Source organism: Falco peregrinus, chromosome 5 (genome assembly GCF_023634155.1).
Source record: "Falco peregrinus isolate bFalPer1 chromosome 5, bFalPer1.pri, whole genome shotgun sequence".
Classification (NCBI taxonomy): domain Eukaryota; kingdom Metazoa; phylum Chordata; class Aves; order Falconiformes; family Falconidae; genus Falco; species Falco peregrinus.
Window position 1 is genome coordinate 56,000,697 of NC_073725.1, and position 16,482 is coordinate 56,017,178.

Below are 16,482 nucleotides of genomic sequence, written 5' to 3' on the forward strand. Positions count from 1 at the left end.
TAACTGGAAGAACCCCTACATTCAAAGCCCTGATCCCCATGGGGAACCTTAACCGTTATCTGCTAGAGGGACTACAACCTGGGCACAACAACGCAGGAGGTGTGTGGAAGGCATTGATGACAACGTCCTGACAAAGGTGATCAAGGTGCTGGTGAAGGGAGATGCTCTGCCGGACCTCACGCTTTCAAACAAGGACAAACAGCAGGGGAAGGCGAAAGCTGGGGGCAGCCTCAGTTGCACACACCATGAGGTGGTTGTATTCTGTGAGCAGGCTCGTCCATAACACGTACAGATTCTAATCACACCTATAATCTGCCAGAGTCCAGTTCAGGATCATGACAGGAAATATCATTGCAAAAGCCTTTAAGCCCTGGCCTTCAGGAGAGCAGAGTCTGGCCAGTTCAGGGACTTGCTTGGAGGAATCCCATGGAATACAGCCCTGGAGAGAAAAGAGGTCCGGCAAGGCTGTTGGATTTTCAAGTATCACCTCCAAGCCTGAGAATGGTCTACTCTGATGTGTATGCTAGCAAGCAAAGGAGGCAGGAGGCCTGTGTGGATAAGTACATTGCTCCTGACACAACTCAAATGTAACCAAGGAGTATACAAGAGGTAGCGGTAGGGACAGGTGACCTGGGAGGAATACAGAGGCGTTGTCTGGTTGTGCATGGATGGAGTTAGGAAAACCAAAGCTTGTCTGGAGCTGAATTCAGTGAGGGATGTGAAGGGCAGTAAGAATGGCTGCTACAGGTACGTTCAGCAGCAAAGGAAAGTCTAGGGAAAATCCAGATCTGCTACAAGTAATATTATTTATTAAGCATCTTCTATAAAGCCTATATATTGCAATCCCTTGTTAGGAATAGTTAAGGTTTTTCCAAGATTATCATTCATACTAAACCACATTTGTGGTGTGTCTACAATATTCAGTAAAGTCTGGAGACCTATTCTCCAAGAAATGTTAAGGCTCCCTTTGGAAAGCCGAAAAGTTTGTAAGACCCTGTGCTTTCTAAGGTCTTCAGAGACAATCCAAAATTGGTAAAACCGAAACTCGAGATAAAGTCCCACGTAATTGACTAGAGGAGTAATGACTGAATTCTATGATCTGGAGACACATCCCCAAAGTTTTTTCCTTTCAAATTGGGCACAGAAGAGATGTTTTTGTCTTGCTTCTCCCAGCTTAAGTTCTTAAGTGCATTAATATTCTCCCCAGGTTTCTACAAACTTCTCTACATTTTTGACACTGCTTCATTACAAACGCTGTGCTTTTGCATTTGTATTCTGTGAACAGGCTAGTCCACAACACAGATTCTAATCACACCTAGAATGTGGCAGAGTCCAGCCAAATAAGCAGTTATCATGATTCTGGAAATTTAAAAATGTACTTTTCAAGAAAAATATGCCGCCCTATTTTCTATTCTTCAGGGAAGAAAAGCGTTTATTTCACCTCAACAAAGAGAACCATGTCTGCTTCTTGCCCTGGATTCTAATTGGGGTTATTTTAAAGAATGTATCAGTAAATGTACCATTTAGTATGGAACTCTGATTCTGCTTTTAAGTTCTGCTTGATGGATTATCTTGTATTCTGTAACCTAATATTGCTGATGGTTATGTAGGGCATCACTATAAATTAGATTATTTAATGTGAGATGATACGGTACTTAATTTTAAATATTTTATTGTGTTAGAGAATGAATATCAGGCTAACGAGAACACAGAGATCACTTGTCAGCATAATGAAACTGGTAACTGGGATTCAGGGTTCCTCCAGGTACACATCTGACCTTGGACAGCGAGCTAGTAGGTGTAATATTCCTCTTTAATACAATGTTTAGGAATAGATGCTGATAATTTCTATTACATCAGCTGAAGAGCAGAGCTAAGAGAGCTGTTCCTGAAGCCTTCTCGTGGCTCTGATGAATGGCAGTTTCTGAGGAAGGAGAGACCACTGCCACAATCGAAGGTGAGCCGCTCCATATCCCTTAGGTGGCACTGCTTGGTCTTGCTTCTAGCATCCTACCATCTCTCACTCTCACTTATTCTCACCAATGACTGTTGCTATCTAAAGTGAAAGGGAACTATTTTCACAGGAGAAAACAGCAGCTTTCCAAGAACAACACTTTTCATAAGCACTGATTTCAGTCGACATCATCTACCAACCACAGTTTTGTAAGATGCCAGAAACCCTTATGCACAGACCTAAAGGAGGTACTTCTAGGCATTTCAACTCGGAAATGAAAAATGCCCTTAACAAAGGATACATGTTCAATATCCATAAAGCACAACTGAAATTAAAGGAATATCAACATTTTAGATCTCTGTAAAGGAGGGAATTACTTTCAGTGGAAATGACCCTATGCTAAAGTGCTGCACTGTTAGGAATCTTGCACTTTACGCAATTGCAGTTGCATGTAACAAAATGTGGTAACGTATAAAGAAAGATAATTCAGTATTTGCCCTATAGTGGAACAAGCTGGTGAATTGCTGTAAGCTAGCAAGTCCATCAATACGTGCATTTCCTGTAGGTACACACTCAGTTTCTTTAATGCAGAGTGTGAATGTCCACAACATTTAATATATTAATTCTGTAAGTCTGCTGTAAGGTAGGAATATATTGTCATCTTCATGCTGTAGCTTAACCAGAAAATGAAGCGACATATATGAAGTCACAGAGGAAGCCTGTGGCAGTGTCTCACCTCCAGGGGTGGTGCACTAAACGCTACATCATCCTGCGTCTCACATTTGGATATGAGAGTAGAAATGTTTTTCTAATTTATTGGTAAGACCTCTACAGCAAATAATCAATTTCATTTTTTCCTCTGCAATATTTCACACCCACAAAGAGAGAAACATCTTATTTACAATAAAATAACCTATCTCTTCTTTCAGTAACATTTATTGCAGTATCTTCAATTATCTTAGACATCTTGCTCTTTTGCCACTGATGAATATGTAGTACCAAGAATACTGTGATGGGAAGAGACACGACTGTTCTCAGCAATGCTCATAACATCGACCGTGCCAAAGCTTCCCTTTGGTGAACAAGGACCAAACACATCAAGCTTACTGATGCCAAAGGAAATGTCAAGAATGTGCAAAAATAAAAATAGGACACTATTGCCACTGCAACCAAAGAGCAAAGAATCAAAAGAAAAAAACAAAACCAGCACTTTTCCAGTGAATTTCTTTGAAGAAAATGTGGGGAAAGGGGAAGGGGAATTGCCTGACCAGAGTAACTGTCCAAGTGTTCAGTGTACATGTAATGTATCTTACTGGAGTTTCAATTAAAAAAAATAATATATTCTGAAACTGGAAACAGGGATGAGGGGGAGACAGTACATTATTATTGTGAAACTCTTGTTTTCCCAGAATGCAGGGATCGTGTAAAAAGCTGTCTGAATATCCCTCACCATGCTTAAATAGGGCTTATATAGACTTTGGAGCAGGGGGAGGCTTTTCTTCCTTGCAGCTCACAAGATAACCAAGCCAGAATAATTACGTACAGCAGACCACAGCTAAATATTGATTTCAAAGTCGTTGCAAAAAGAAAAAGAGAGAACAGCAGCTTGAAAATAATGATGTAAAAATCTATGAAATAATGGTGGAGACAGATAGACCTACAGCAATTACACACCCAGCAGTTCAAAAGCCCTGCTGAATTAGGAACAACAGCAGATGATTCAGTACCTCCTGCGAAAATAGTCCTCCTCACTTCATATCTGTGGAGCCCTTCTGCCTGGAACTAAGCTAGCATGACAGGCACAAATTCAAGCACGGAAAAACCTGCTAATTAGAGGAGTCACTCCAGTTTAGTTCCAGGTGTCATCACTTAACCAGCTTTTTTAAATCTAGATATTCTAGTTGGCAAGACACTGTGCTGCAGTGTTAAAAAAACTTGATAACAACAAATGAGATGTATAGGTTCTGGCCCTGTGCAGCAGGATCTATCATGCAAATGTTTTATATATGAAGGAAATTCAGTATTTCTCTTAACTGTATTGCACTTTTCAAAAGAAATATGTGTGACAATAAGCTGTTTACAAGCATTAGCATTCACTGTTTGAGGGTACCTCCAAAACCCTAACATTGTAGGGGCTGAAAGACTTGCTCCTCCTTTTTTTCCTGGCATTTGCCTTTCACTGAAATAAAGATTTCTTAATGCAACTTCTGCACCTGCTGTGAAATATAACTTCTGTTACTTTACAACCAATTATACACTTGATCGCTGCATAATCCACAAGAATGAGAGTTAGCTGCTGCTCCAGAAGTGTTGACACTGGGAAAGGTTTATTGACTATGAATGCAGGAGAATCCCGTTTTGGCCGTTCTGTGGGGCTGCAGCCAGTGGCAGGGCACACAGAACTCCCAACAACTGTAATCCTTTTCCTGTATGCATTTGGTACTTAAAAAAACCAGTGGAACATTAAAAGACTGGCTGGCCAGGAGAACCTCAAAAAAATGTTTCTCTTTGCTGAAGAATAAATACTAGGATCTATGAGAGAAATATTTTTTTTTAAATATAACTGCTGCCTCTATAGTTGCGCAGAACTGCTTCTCCCAGCATCTGATATGTCACTGCTACCATTAGTATCTGTCAGGGCCGTTACAGATTCTGTTTTTAAAAAAGGGAAGTAGCAGCACAGCAGAAGTTCTTGTGGTTTTGAAATCGGAGTTTAACAACTCCTGCAAACTGTACTTTACTGCTGTCAACACAGAAATGTCAACAATATTTATTCCCTGCCCATCAGAGCAGTCCTGCTGCTTGCTCCTTCCTGTTGACAACAGGGCGCATGTATATACCTAGCTTGTTCTTAAAGCAAATATTTTGAACCTGAATGGGCTCATTTTGGGATAATTTAGACAAAAGCCTCCTGAAACCTTTAGGGTGCTTTGATTCCTTGAGCTCTTCAGCTACAGATATGTACTAGACAGTCTCTTGCTCCCAAAGCACTCCCTGACTTCAGCCATGCTGCCAAGCAAACCAGAAAAGGGAATCTCTTTACACTGTAATTTTTTTGTTTTGTTTTGTTTTTAATAATTAGGGTTGTACAAGCCTGTCAGCCACACGTTTTATGAAAACTGAGTTCAAGGTCATAGTAACTATTAACCTTTGCATAGATAGCACTAAGGCAAATGTACCACAGAAACTTCACATAAGCCCTCTGCACGTGGGCAGAACCTCACTCTAAAAGATGTAATGGTGACGAAACTGGTAAAATATTCCAATAAGATCAATTAACAGAAGCTTTTTCGTGGCAGAACTGAAACTCCAAAAGTGGGTAGCTGTTGCGTCATAAATGGTAAGATCAGAAAAAGAGAGGAAATCTAAGGAATGAAGATCTTTACAAAGATAAGCACGCACCGAACAGGGCAAAGGTAAAGCCTAACACTTTTTTGCAGACCTATTGTGTCTTCAACATCCTCATATTGCTCAAAAGTATCACACAAACTGAGGATAATAGAGCCTATTCACTGAAAACCACCAAGCACCATGCTGAAGGCTGGTGGGCTGGTGCCATTGAATACTAAGGAGGACTTTGGGCTGTTGGGTGCACTGTGGAAAGGACGGATTTTTTTCATAGACATCTGCATAGTCATTTACACCCGTCATACTGCTATTCCAATCCAACAGCGTTTTCCACTCATTACACAACGGCATAAATGGTGGCTTGTGTTGGGGGACACAAGAGAGGGATGAGCTCTAATAACAGTCGCACGTAGGGAATGTGTTCCCTCTTGCACTGAAGTTCGGGGCTCTCTTTCTATTGAAAGGGCCCCATTCTTCTAACAGCTTTGGAAGACTTAATTTGGTAAGGCTGGCTGACATCTGAGAAAGGCTGAAGCATTCTTCCGAGGTGCAATGGGTTTTTTGCATTCTGATCTTCTTACATAGATTTTCTCAGATCCAATATCTGCCATCATTTATACAGCTCTGCTGGCATGTGTGGCATTCTGCAGGCTAGTAAGAAGTCAAGAACCATGCTCTGAGGAGTTCATCATCTAAAACTTGGCATGTAATTTAATGAGTAAGGACAAAAGAAAACAAGATAAATAGAAAATTGCTCCTGGGAAAGTTCCACTGTTTATTTTTAATCACAAAGAATGCAGATCATTCAGGCTGCTTCTGTTTCAGATTTGTTTCTTTTCTGAATGATTCAACATGCAAGGGAGAAAGAGGTCAGACACAGCAACCAAAAGTTCCCCTAGGAAGGATGAAATAGAAGCTACAAAGGGAATAAAAAATTTCAGACCCAAACCCTCCCACTCTCCTGCCCGGCCTCTCCCTTGTGTTGTCAAAGAAGAATAAACTGGGAGATTTCAAGGAGAAAGCTTTTCATTTCCTGAAATTTGGGGTATCTTCAAGGTGATGCAAACGCCACGCACCCCTTTGCTCCCACCTTTTGTGGGAGACACAGCACGGGTTGCTGGCTGTGCACAGAGGGTTGCTGCCGTGAGCAGCACTGGAGCTGGCACAGGCTGGGGTACCTTAGCACAGGTGGGGGACCCCCCTCAAATACTCGGCCCTGTAACCACCTAGAACCAGGGGAGCTGACACGTAGTTCCAAGCGCGTTACTCCTTTCCATCCCACTTGACTCTTTTTCCCTCCTTCTCCTGCAACACAACCCAGCCTACATTTAGCAAACACCTTCACACTATCACGTTTAAATAGACTTTATTTTTTCTCTGTCTTTGCACTTGATGTTGTCCTCACAGAAGGAGACATAAATTTCACTGGCAATTATGTTCTGAGTAACTCAATTAGTCCTGAAATACAGAACACTGATCATTGTGTATTTTCTCTACCTCATTTATAATGCTTGTAGATTTTTTTTTTTAAAAAAAGCTTCTTTTTTCTCTGGCAATTCTCTGTTGATCACTACCTATAAATAGATGATATCGATACATGTAAAAGCCTGCTTATTTCAAAAAGTACAGCTATAATTTTATTTTAAGGTAAGTAAGTGGCAAGGAAAAGAGAAAAAAGGGACTTATGTTAGAGGTATGCAAGGTAATGCTTAAACTACCAGTAAGGTTTTCCTCACCTACTCTGATTCCAAACGCAAGAACAGAGAATACAGCTGAATTACAGGCCAACAGATTGACATAATCGTAAGGAAAAAAGAAAAAAAAAAAGAAACATACAGAACAAATCCACTGTTGCAAGGTATTTCTAAGATTCATATGGAATTCAACAGTAACAGCAATATCTGAAAGTATTTTAAAAATTACCTGCCATGCATCCCAAGAAGGGACAAGTAATGAGCTTGATGTCTTGGGAAATTCTTAGGGAATTAAGTTTTCACTATATATTTTTTAATAAAAATTGGTGGAAAGTGGTATTAAATACTTCAGCATTAAAGGATAAAGCTGGGAGTAAAGAAGACTTTTCTTCTCCTGGACTGTATATACTGTCCTGTTGTGTATATAAATTGTCCATTTAGGTATTAATATTTTTCCTTTCTGTATAGTTATGTTCCTTTGGTAGAGAAGACAATGGAGGGAGTAAATTGATCATCTTGACTTTGGCTTGAAAAAAATTAGATTTTCTTTTCAAGGTGGAATTTAAGTACACCCAGTCAGCTTGGTAAAACTAACAGGAATGTGAATCAATAACATGCTGTGACTCAAGGCGCTGAAGGCATGCAAGTTCTATATTAAAGCAAAACTGTATTAAAGAAAGGAAGATTCACTTGTGAAATGGAGAAAATCACTAATGCAACTTAATATTGGCTTTCAACTAGCAGATGTATCTTTTATTATACATTATGAAGCTCAGTTTGTTATACCTAAAATAGAAAGAGCTAGTGAACAGTGAATAAAAAATTGCTGGTCTGTTTTTGTTTTCTTTGCCATGTCCTAAAGGTAGTCTCTAGTTTTGAACATAACGTGTTATCAACTGATTGTACATTATTATCAGTTGGGCGGAAGCCTGGTGATGAGATCACATGTGTCTGCACCAATGAATAGAAAAGAAAGCGTTTGGTCCTCATCAGACCCCAATCTCTGAGAATCGGCACGCATTGCTCAGCAGGGATCTGTTGGGCAGGAAACCAAGGAATTTGAAATGGCACATGTTAGAGGATGAAGGTGAGGCATGTACAGTGTGCAGTGAAAAAAATAAGCTCCTCAGAAGTTATTTTGCATAGAGCTAAGGGGCTGCTGCATCTCCATTCCTATCAGATTTGAGGTCGATAACTCTCACAAACATGATTTTCCTGATGGAGCAGAGGAGAGACTTTCCTGTGCCTATATCTGTTCTGTTTCCTCCAACCTGATTTGCAGACTGGCAATTATACTGTCTCCTATTGCTATTTTTTTAAATTACAAAATTTGGATACAATCTAGTTAAGGACACAGACAAAAAATCCCCGAGAGAGGACTAGGGACAGGACACACATGCCAGATTTTCTTGGATAATTAGCTTTCAAAGCTCATTTCTTGGTATGAAAATTCAATATCAAAAAAGAAGTTGCCACTTTTTCTTTTCTTGTTACAGTACAAAGAGAGCGTTTGGAATACGTAAAACCTTAATACTGGATTTGCACAAGGAAATGAAGCCAGGGGATCTGGCCAGGAAATAACGTGCTCTAAAAATGGGCAAATCCAAGATGGCAATGGTTGAGGGACAAAACACTTGAGATTTCAGGACTGTTGCAGTATGAAAGGCTCCAGGAAACACAATGAAACTGTTTTTGTTAAAAGCCAGCTCTGGAAACTTCCCAGAATACGCTCCTACTTTTGCAAACAACTACAGGTCAAATTCAGAGCAACTCTGTTCTAGAAAGATGTGTTCTCCAAACAGGGCTGCTAATATTAACATATCCCTAGTGCCAAGTTTGCAAGTCTGAAGATGCCCTTGTGAAGCAATGACATGCTAACTAAATCATACTATCATGTCTATCATCTGTCCTGTGTCCAGCATTGGGAGAAGCAGGTGCATCCTCTCAAAGAGCTTCCAGAGTGTTCCTCCTCTGTGTTTTTAGACACGATTACTTTGCAGTAAATATATACATGGGAATTTTATAAATAAATTACATGATAAAACAATCCCCATAAAGATGCTAGCAGCTACCCCACAGGTTTCAAGAAACTAGTCAACAAAGAATTATTCTTTCTTTACTTCCAAACAATAGCAGCATGGTCTCTAAATTAATTTGCACACTTGTTCTTTCTCTTACCAGCTGTTGCCCTTTTGGACCCCAACCAGCATACTGAAGCTTTGCATTGCTGACCTCAGGGGGATACAAATTCTGGGGATCCCTGCAAAAAGAGAAAAATAAGATTTCAGCTTCAGAAATGTCCTTATTTAAGCTGCTGCACACCTGCTTTGGAAATCCACCATGACCTCATAAGGCGTCTTTCAGCTGGAATCATCTATCATTTAGTGTCAGATTTCAGTAGATTTTTTTTACCGTAAGGTAAGCACTATAACACTAGCAAGCATTGGTAGGATCAAGTATTTAACTGAAAATTTCTGTTTCTTATTAATATGAAGTTAAACACATTAGTTCCACTGCTGACTTGCCTAAGCCTTAAGAATTAGTCAAGGGATGACAAACAAAGTAATTGTATTTATCAACAGTGACGATGTCCACAAAGGATAAACAATTATATATTTGAATCATACTGCCACAAGAAAAATATAATTTTATCTTCTTTACCCTGTGGCTTTTCTGCCTAATAATTTTCCTTTGAACATGACGTCAGAAAAGTTTAGCAACTGTATAACTGATGTGCAGCCTGGCTTGGAAGGGAAAAGCTGCTATTAATACCAAATATCTCTTTTTTTTTTTTTAAGAAAAGAAAATCAAAATGCTTTTCTTGCTCTTTCATCCATTACCTTCATTTTGTAGCAGAACATCAGTGAGATGTAGCAAATGCAATATAGAAAAAGGAGGCTTTTTGGTAAATGTCAGAGCAGCATAATGTCATTTTATCACAGCACAGGCAGCATTGCCTTGACTGTATTTATTCTCAGCACAAGTAATTACATTACATATGCTGAAGTCACATTGCTACAACTCTGTGTATAGTAATATTCTGCAAACAAGAACACTAATAAAGCCTGTATACAGTATGCATATCTCATTAGCATATCTCAAACTGCTTTAAAAAGTAAGGGTATTATCATCATTGGTCTAGAGATAGGAATAACAAGGCAATTTGGGGCCAACATCACTTGAAGACAGAGCCAAAGCCTGCCCAGCCTTCAAGCAAAAGGCCTTCTCTTCTCTTCTTCTACAGAGTTCATTCCTTCACTAAAGGAAATGTTTTCCAGACCATATTTTCAAAATGAACAGAATTGAATGGGATAATCAGACACTAACTGAATTCTCTTTATTGCTTGTTTTGTGACCTGGGGCTGTTCCACAGTTACACTCCGGCTCTGCCCTTTCAGGCAAGAATTCCCTTGGCTGCACGTTCTTGCTGCGCTGGAGCTCTTGTAGCAAGTTCAAAGATAGCAGCAAGAGGAATGTTTAGAAATCAATTTTGTGCAGTCTTTCCAATGTGAAACCCCCTAGCTTTTCCTGTCCAAAGGCCAGCTAGAATCAGGACAGATCCCAGATGAGGACACTGATGCCTACAGTCTTCCCCTTCCATAACTCTTGCCGTTGGAACAGCAACTTCTGCTCTCCAGCTAGAAGGTGTTTCTATCAGTGGTTACAAACCATAATCTGTAATGTCTGCAAGGCCCCTGGGAAGAGGTTTGTGGAGCCGATTAAAATTAAAGTGCTCAAAATGAGAGGTTTGATGCAGATGCGATCCAGTAGGAACGTGGAGGGCAAGAGCGGTTTGTTGAGCCGCTGACCCTTCAAGTCTGAGCATACTGCAGGGTGCCCAGATAGCTTTTGGCTCTATAGGCAACTGCTGCTGGTGGAGTAAAATTAAATCTTTTCTCCTCATGGTTTTTAACCAGAAGATTTCTTTGTGAGTAGCCTAAAGTCATTTTTGTAAGGCATGGATAAGAGAACACATAACTCTTATACTGAACTTACTGAACTCCTACTAATAGCAGCCACAGAATTCCTATTCCAGTAAGAATAGACATACAACTTCTTCTGGATCTTTCCAAGATTGTATAAATCAGCTACTTAAGTTTCAAGTCAGCTGTTCCCGTTAAGACTCAATCTCTTTGGTTGGCTGTCTTTATTATCTTAACAGAGAGTAACCTCTGAGTGCAGAAGGAAGAGAGAAAAATAGTGAATTAAATCAAAACCTCTTATGGGAAGGGAAGAGGGAAAAAAAAAAAAAAAAAAGTACTTCACTGTCAAATGAACTATCTAGTTCTTGGGTTATTTTACCCATGGTGTGGTGAGAAAAGGAGCAAGACATTACAAGCAGAGGGGGAAATAGAATCCTTAAATAAACAGATTATACAAATTAGAAGAATTTAAACCTGTAATGCTTCAGATAACACAGGCGGAGCTAAGGGACAGACATACCAATTACAGCCAATAATTCAGAGCAGAGCCCAGACAAGTCCTGTCAGTTCTGCTCACTGTATCATCTTTTAGAAGAGGAAAACTCTAACACGATGAGAAATGCTGCATAAACCAGCTTTGGTAGCTAATAAGGCAGAAGGAATAGCACTGCATTCGATCTACCAGCAAAGAGCTCTGCTGCAGACAAAAAAGCAAAGTCATCTTCCTTTCTCTGGTAGGGCTGACGAAAAACAGAATTGCATCTCCTGAATTCCTTCTTAAGTTGTTCAGAATGGCTGGAAAACTTCTTTTGTAGCAAAATCTTGTTTGTTTGCCTTGAAACCTTTTGATAAATAATGTGGGTAGAAAGGCTGACTGATGGAATTGCACATTGTCTGGAGGTGCCTGATTTACAAACCTAGTTATCATAAACTGCCCCGATATTCATCACATAACAGAATGCACGTCCAGGTTGTGATGCAGCCCAATGGAGGCAGGCGTAGCCAGGCAGCCATCCTTGTGCTGGGAGCTATTTTCTACCACAGGCTAAGAAAGCAGTCTAAGATCCTACTTTCTCCCCTCTAAACACTCCTGAGAGATGGACATTCTCCTCCTGGTAGATTTTGGCTTGTTCCTCATCTCTTCTGAAGAGAATCCTCTTCCTTAGAGTAGCAGCATTCACTCCCTCACCTGCAGGAAACTTCAGCCTGATGCACAAGGGGACTGAGAAGACATCCCTCCTTGCCAAGCTTGATCCAGCAGGCTTCAGAGAAACTGCAGGAATGATCTGGAGATGGGATCTGTTAGCAGTAGCCAGGGGAGACCAGGCTGTCAGCAAGCCTGACAGTGGCATGAAAAGAGAGTTCACCTACTTGTGAACCTTACCATGAAAGACCAGATTCCTACACACTTACTCAGGCTACATTGGGTGCATGGTCTGTGACGGAGTATGTGTGGACTCCCTCCCTGGCAGATCCAAGCAACCCCTTTACAAACCCATTATATCACCTATAGAGAGAGGAGGAGGAGTTTTCTACACAGCTGCTCTAGGCAGGATGGCCATAACCCTCTACTGCTCTCCCCCTGAAGGCTCCCAGTGATCCACAAACTGAAAAACCATTTGGAGAGCAGCTATCACACACATTTCCAATTATCTCATACTATTCTGGACCTTTAACTCTCCTTGGTAAAAATCCCTTAAGGGACTCAGAGCAAATGCACACCTATTCCGCGGGAGCACTCGTCCAGTTTCCAAGTGCTGCATAAACGGGACCTCACGCCAGTCAGCTCCTTCTGGGAGGTATGTTATTGCTGATAAGCTATAGTCCTCAACAGCTACATCCTTCCTTCTCCTTCAAAACAGCCTGCTTAGAATTCCCCTGTATTTTTTTTTATTGAATCAATCAATATCATGGGTCATCTCAGCCTCTCCAAAGAGCCAGTGCTCCTCACAGACCCTCATAATTAGGGCTTGTTTGGATCTGAGCCTTCCCCTTGTGAGCTCATTTGTGCTGGATGCTGGCTTGCAAACGGGCTGTTCGGAAGGCAGCCTGGGCATCTCCTGTTACTGGTTTGCATGAAGAACCAGATTCACCACATCCTCTCACCATCTTCACTATTTCCTTACAGAAAAGAACCTTAATCTTCATTTCCAGCCAAAGAAACGGCAGGACCTTGTTAAAGGGTTGTGTTATTTCTTTCCTCTCTTAAAATGATTGATTTTTAAAGCCCAGGAAAGAAGGGAATAATAATGTTGTTTTATGCCAGACAGAAGATGGAGCAGGTGCTGTATAAACTCTCCTGTGTTAAGACGACGTTGTCTGGACCAGAGGCTGACAAATTGCTTCAGACACAGGCATGATTTCAGCACAATGTTCAAAAAAAATTACTGAAGTAGTAAACTGTTACATTTGCTCATTTAAATGAAGCTTTCTGCCAAAATGTCTTCCCTTAAAATTTCTGAATAAGGAAAATTTCTGACTACAATTAGCATGCTGTCTGCCAAATCATTTTTGCTTGTAATTTAGATCGGAACAATAAAAAAATCTTACCAATCATATCAGGTTGCCTGGTTTTGACCTTAAAAAGACACTATGATTAATGAGGAACTATTTTAAAGAAACTGTTTCTTTTTTTTTATTTTTCCTGAAAATTTTACATCTGTGTTCCCTCTTCTGACATTTTCTGCTGTTCTAAGAAGACCAATTTCCCTCAGGGACTTCACGGCACTGAGTCTCCCCCTGAGCACAAACATGACAAACTGTTCTATATTAAGTTCTTCAAAAGCAACTTAAAAAAACAATAGAAATTTTCCACTGTAATTGAGGGACAGCTTCCTTTTACTTCAAGAAAAATATTTTGCAATGCCAGACTGAAAAATTCTGAAGCTGAACAAGCAGTTGAAGTCTGTGGTATGATATATGCTGTTCTTTTAGGGTCTGTTTTAATAACTTTTAATTTTAATTTCAAATACAGAACAACAGGTTTTGTATGGAAATTATTTGCACGTGCTGCCAATGTGAGCAAACATACAGTAGTTTGCACCAAGGGCTGCTGACATGCCCATTCTCCAAACAAATAACCCAAACTATGCATATAAGCTGGAGTCAGTTTTTAAGGAAAACTTCAAACCTCCTTGCTTAACTATGCCATAATTTTGGAAAATATAAAAAAGTATATTAAGATTTCCGTAGTATATGCAAAGAAGCTGGAGAAATAAAGACAGTTATAAAAAAAAAAAAGTGTGGGGAAGGCAGAAATATCCCTTTTTGTTATTTGCATCAAGCCAGCACTGAATATTTTGAAAGACAACAGCCCTAAGCACATCAGCTCACAGTACTTTAAGCATTTTTCATGGTTAACTATAAAAAGTATCTATCTGTCTAAATTATCTGCCTCAGCACCAGAACTCGGTGTCTTCATGTCTACATCTAATAGCATAAAATCAGACAGCAGCTTAGACAATTTCTTCTTCCTTAGAAAAAAGAAAATAAAGAAAGAGATACAAACTACCAAGTAGAGAAGAAACTGGAAGGGTTATAAAGAACTGGAAATAATATCTAAAAGTTTTTGATGCATGTTGAAAAAAAAAGCACACTGAAGAAAATTTGAAAAATGAAATAAAAGCATGTAAAACACGTGTTCAGAAATGTACAAAGAATCATAGATAAGGAATTGGAGAAAGAGAGAAAGATTTCCAAGAAGCAGGAATGCCATTTCTTGAGAAGCAAAAATGCATTCTTAAATGATTAAATGACTTGTTTACTTAAGTATTCACCAAGGAGAAAAGGAGACAGGTGCCATTAAGAAAATTCCTTCCCAGGAGAGACACAGCTCTGCAGAGACTCCCAGTGAGATAGAATAAAATATAATACCAATGGGGATCAAAGACTTGCCAGAACAGATAGTCAAGAAATCAGACTGTTGGAAGATGCAACTAAAAGAATCCTACTGGAAGTGCTTAAATGGATGGGGAAGGCTTTTCCATTCATCTAAGCTTGTCCGCTATAAAATTTTTAATGCACACGCATACACATATTTTCCTGACAGCACTTTTCAGTGAACAAAAGTAGAAGGAGGTAATGGAAGTAATTTGAACTTATTAATTTCAACCACAGATACACATCAGATCATTCAGCTGCCCTTGAAAACAACTGAACTCACCAACCATTTTGTCCAAGATGAATGAATTCTATGGATTTAGAGCATAAAAGGCAAAAAGCGAGGGAATCTAAAACATTTGACCCTAATTTGGCAATCCAGTCAGATTCAAGCCAACAACATGAGCTCAGAGGTGGTTTTGATTATAGTCTGTGTCTGTAAAGCATCCATCAATGTAAGAGCTGGCAGTGGGGCTGCAAAATCTTGCACAATACTAATACCACTTTAAAATCAATCACTTGTCAGAAAAGAAGCCACCGACGTCCATTGGGTATCATGTAAAATGATGGCACAGGCTTGCCTTTCTGGTGAAGGTCTGCAAAAACTTATTTAAAAACGCATTGGAGACTAGGACATGGCTAGGAGTCCTGGTAATGCAGGCTGGAGGACTGCAAGCCATTGATCAAAATCTCTAGGTTTCCCTGAGTAAGCAAACACTGGAAATGGTCCTTAGATACCGGCAGCATTACTTTTTAAGTGATGACATTATCACGTTTCTCATGTGACCCCTCTAAATCGTGGATGACAGAATGAATTTTTACTGCATTTTTTTAAAAGAACTTTTGTTCCTGGAGTCATATTTTGTCTCCTAAACAGACAATGAGAGGTGATAGCACTCAGGTGATAAACACAACAACTTAAAAGTAATTTTCTCTTACTCATGTAATTTTCTCCTTACTCTGTCGAGGTTTCTCAGCCAACTCTGATCTCAGAGCTACTCAAGGCATGAGCTAAGGTAATGCATTTATCAGGACTTCAAGTCTACTTATCCACAACAGAGGAAGGGAAAAATGAGAAACTAAATATTTGAATGCTATCAAGAAGGCTAGTCAGGATTACAGCTAGCCAAGGATCAGTTATCCAAAATACAGGCAAAAAAATACAGGTTGAAAAAAGCAACTCAGTAAGCACCAAGATGTTTAAAAATGCACTAGTAATAGCTCAACAATGATGATTCTGGGATGAATGTACATGGTTCTTCAGAGCAACTCTGCCAGTCTCCAGGAAAGGATGTTTGTGATGAAACCTTAACATTTCCATCCAGCTGACCTTGTCTGACTTCTAAGCCCTAATAACAATATAGCACCATGATGTGATGCCTGCAGAGAGCAATATGGGATTATTAGTACCTAAAATGAGATACAGCTGTGATCTCCTGCTACCAGAGCCAGCAGAAGTACCTAGTTACAGTCTGACTTCACTGGATGCTAGGTCACACTTTTAATTGGGGCAAGAGATTGATTCTTGGGCTTGTGCTCTAAACTGATCTAAAGGTTTGTGCTACTGGGTTTTAGACAAAATCAGAATGACTCAGTATTCTCTGTATCTTTGAAAACTAAGAGTCTTTGAGTAAATCCTGTTTTTTCTCATGTCAACAGGATGAGTTCCTGGAGGTTTGTGCAT

General features: G+C 39.8%; 1 protein-coding gene across 4 annotated transcripts in view; it reads right to left on the reverse strand.

Annotated features, from left to right (window-relative positions):
• DPP6 (dipeptidyl peptidase like 6) overlaps positions 1-16,482 on the reverse strand; it is a 572,063-nt gene that overhangs the window by 101,083 nt on the left and 454,498 nt on the right. For all 4 annotated transcript variants that reach the window (XM_055805889.1, XM_055805888.1, XM_055805890.1 and 1 more), the window contains exon 7: positions 9,175-9,256. In XM_055805889.1, the coding sequence (XP_055661864.1) occupies positions 9,175-9,256 (82 nt within the window). The remainder of the gene's footprint in view (positions 1-9,174; positions 9,257-16,482) is intronic.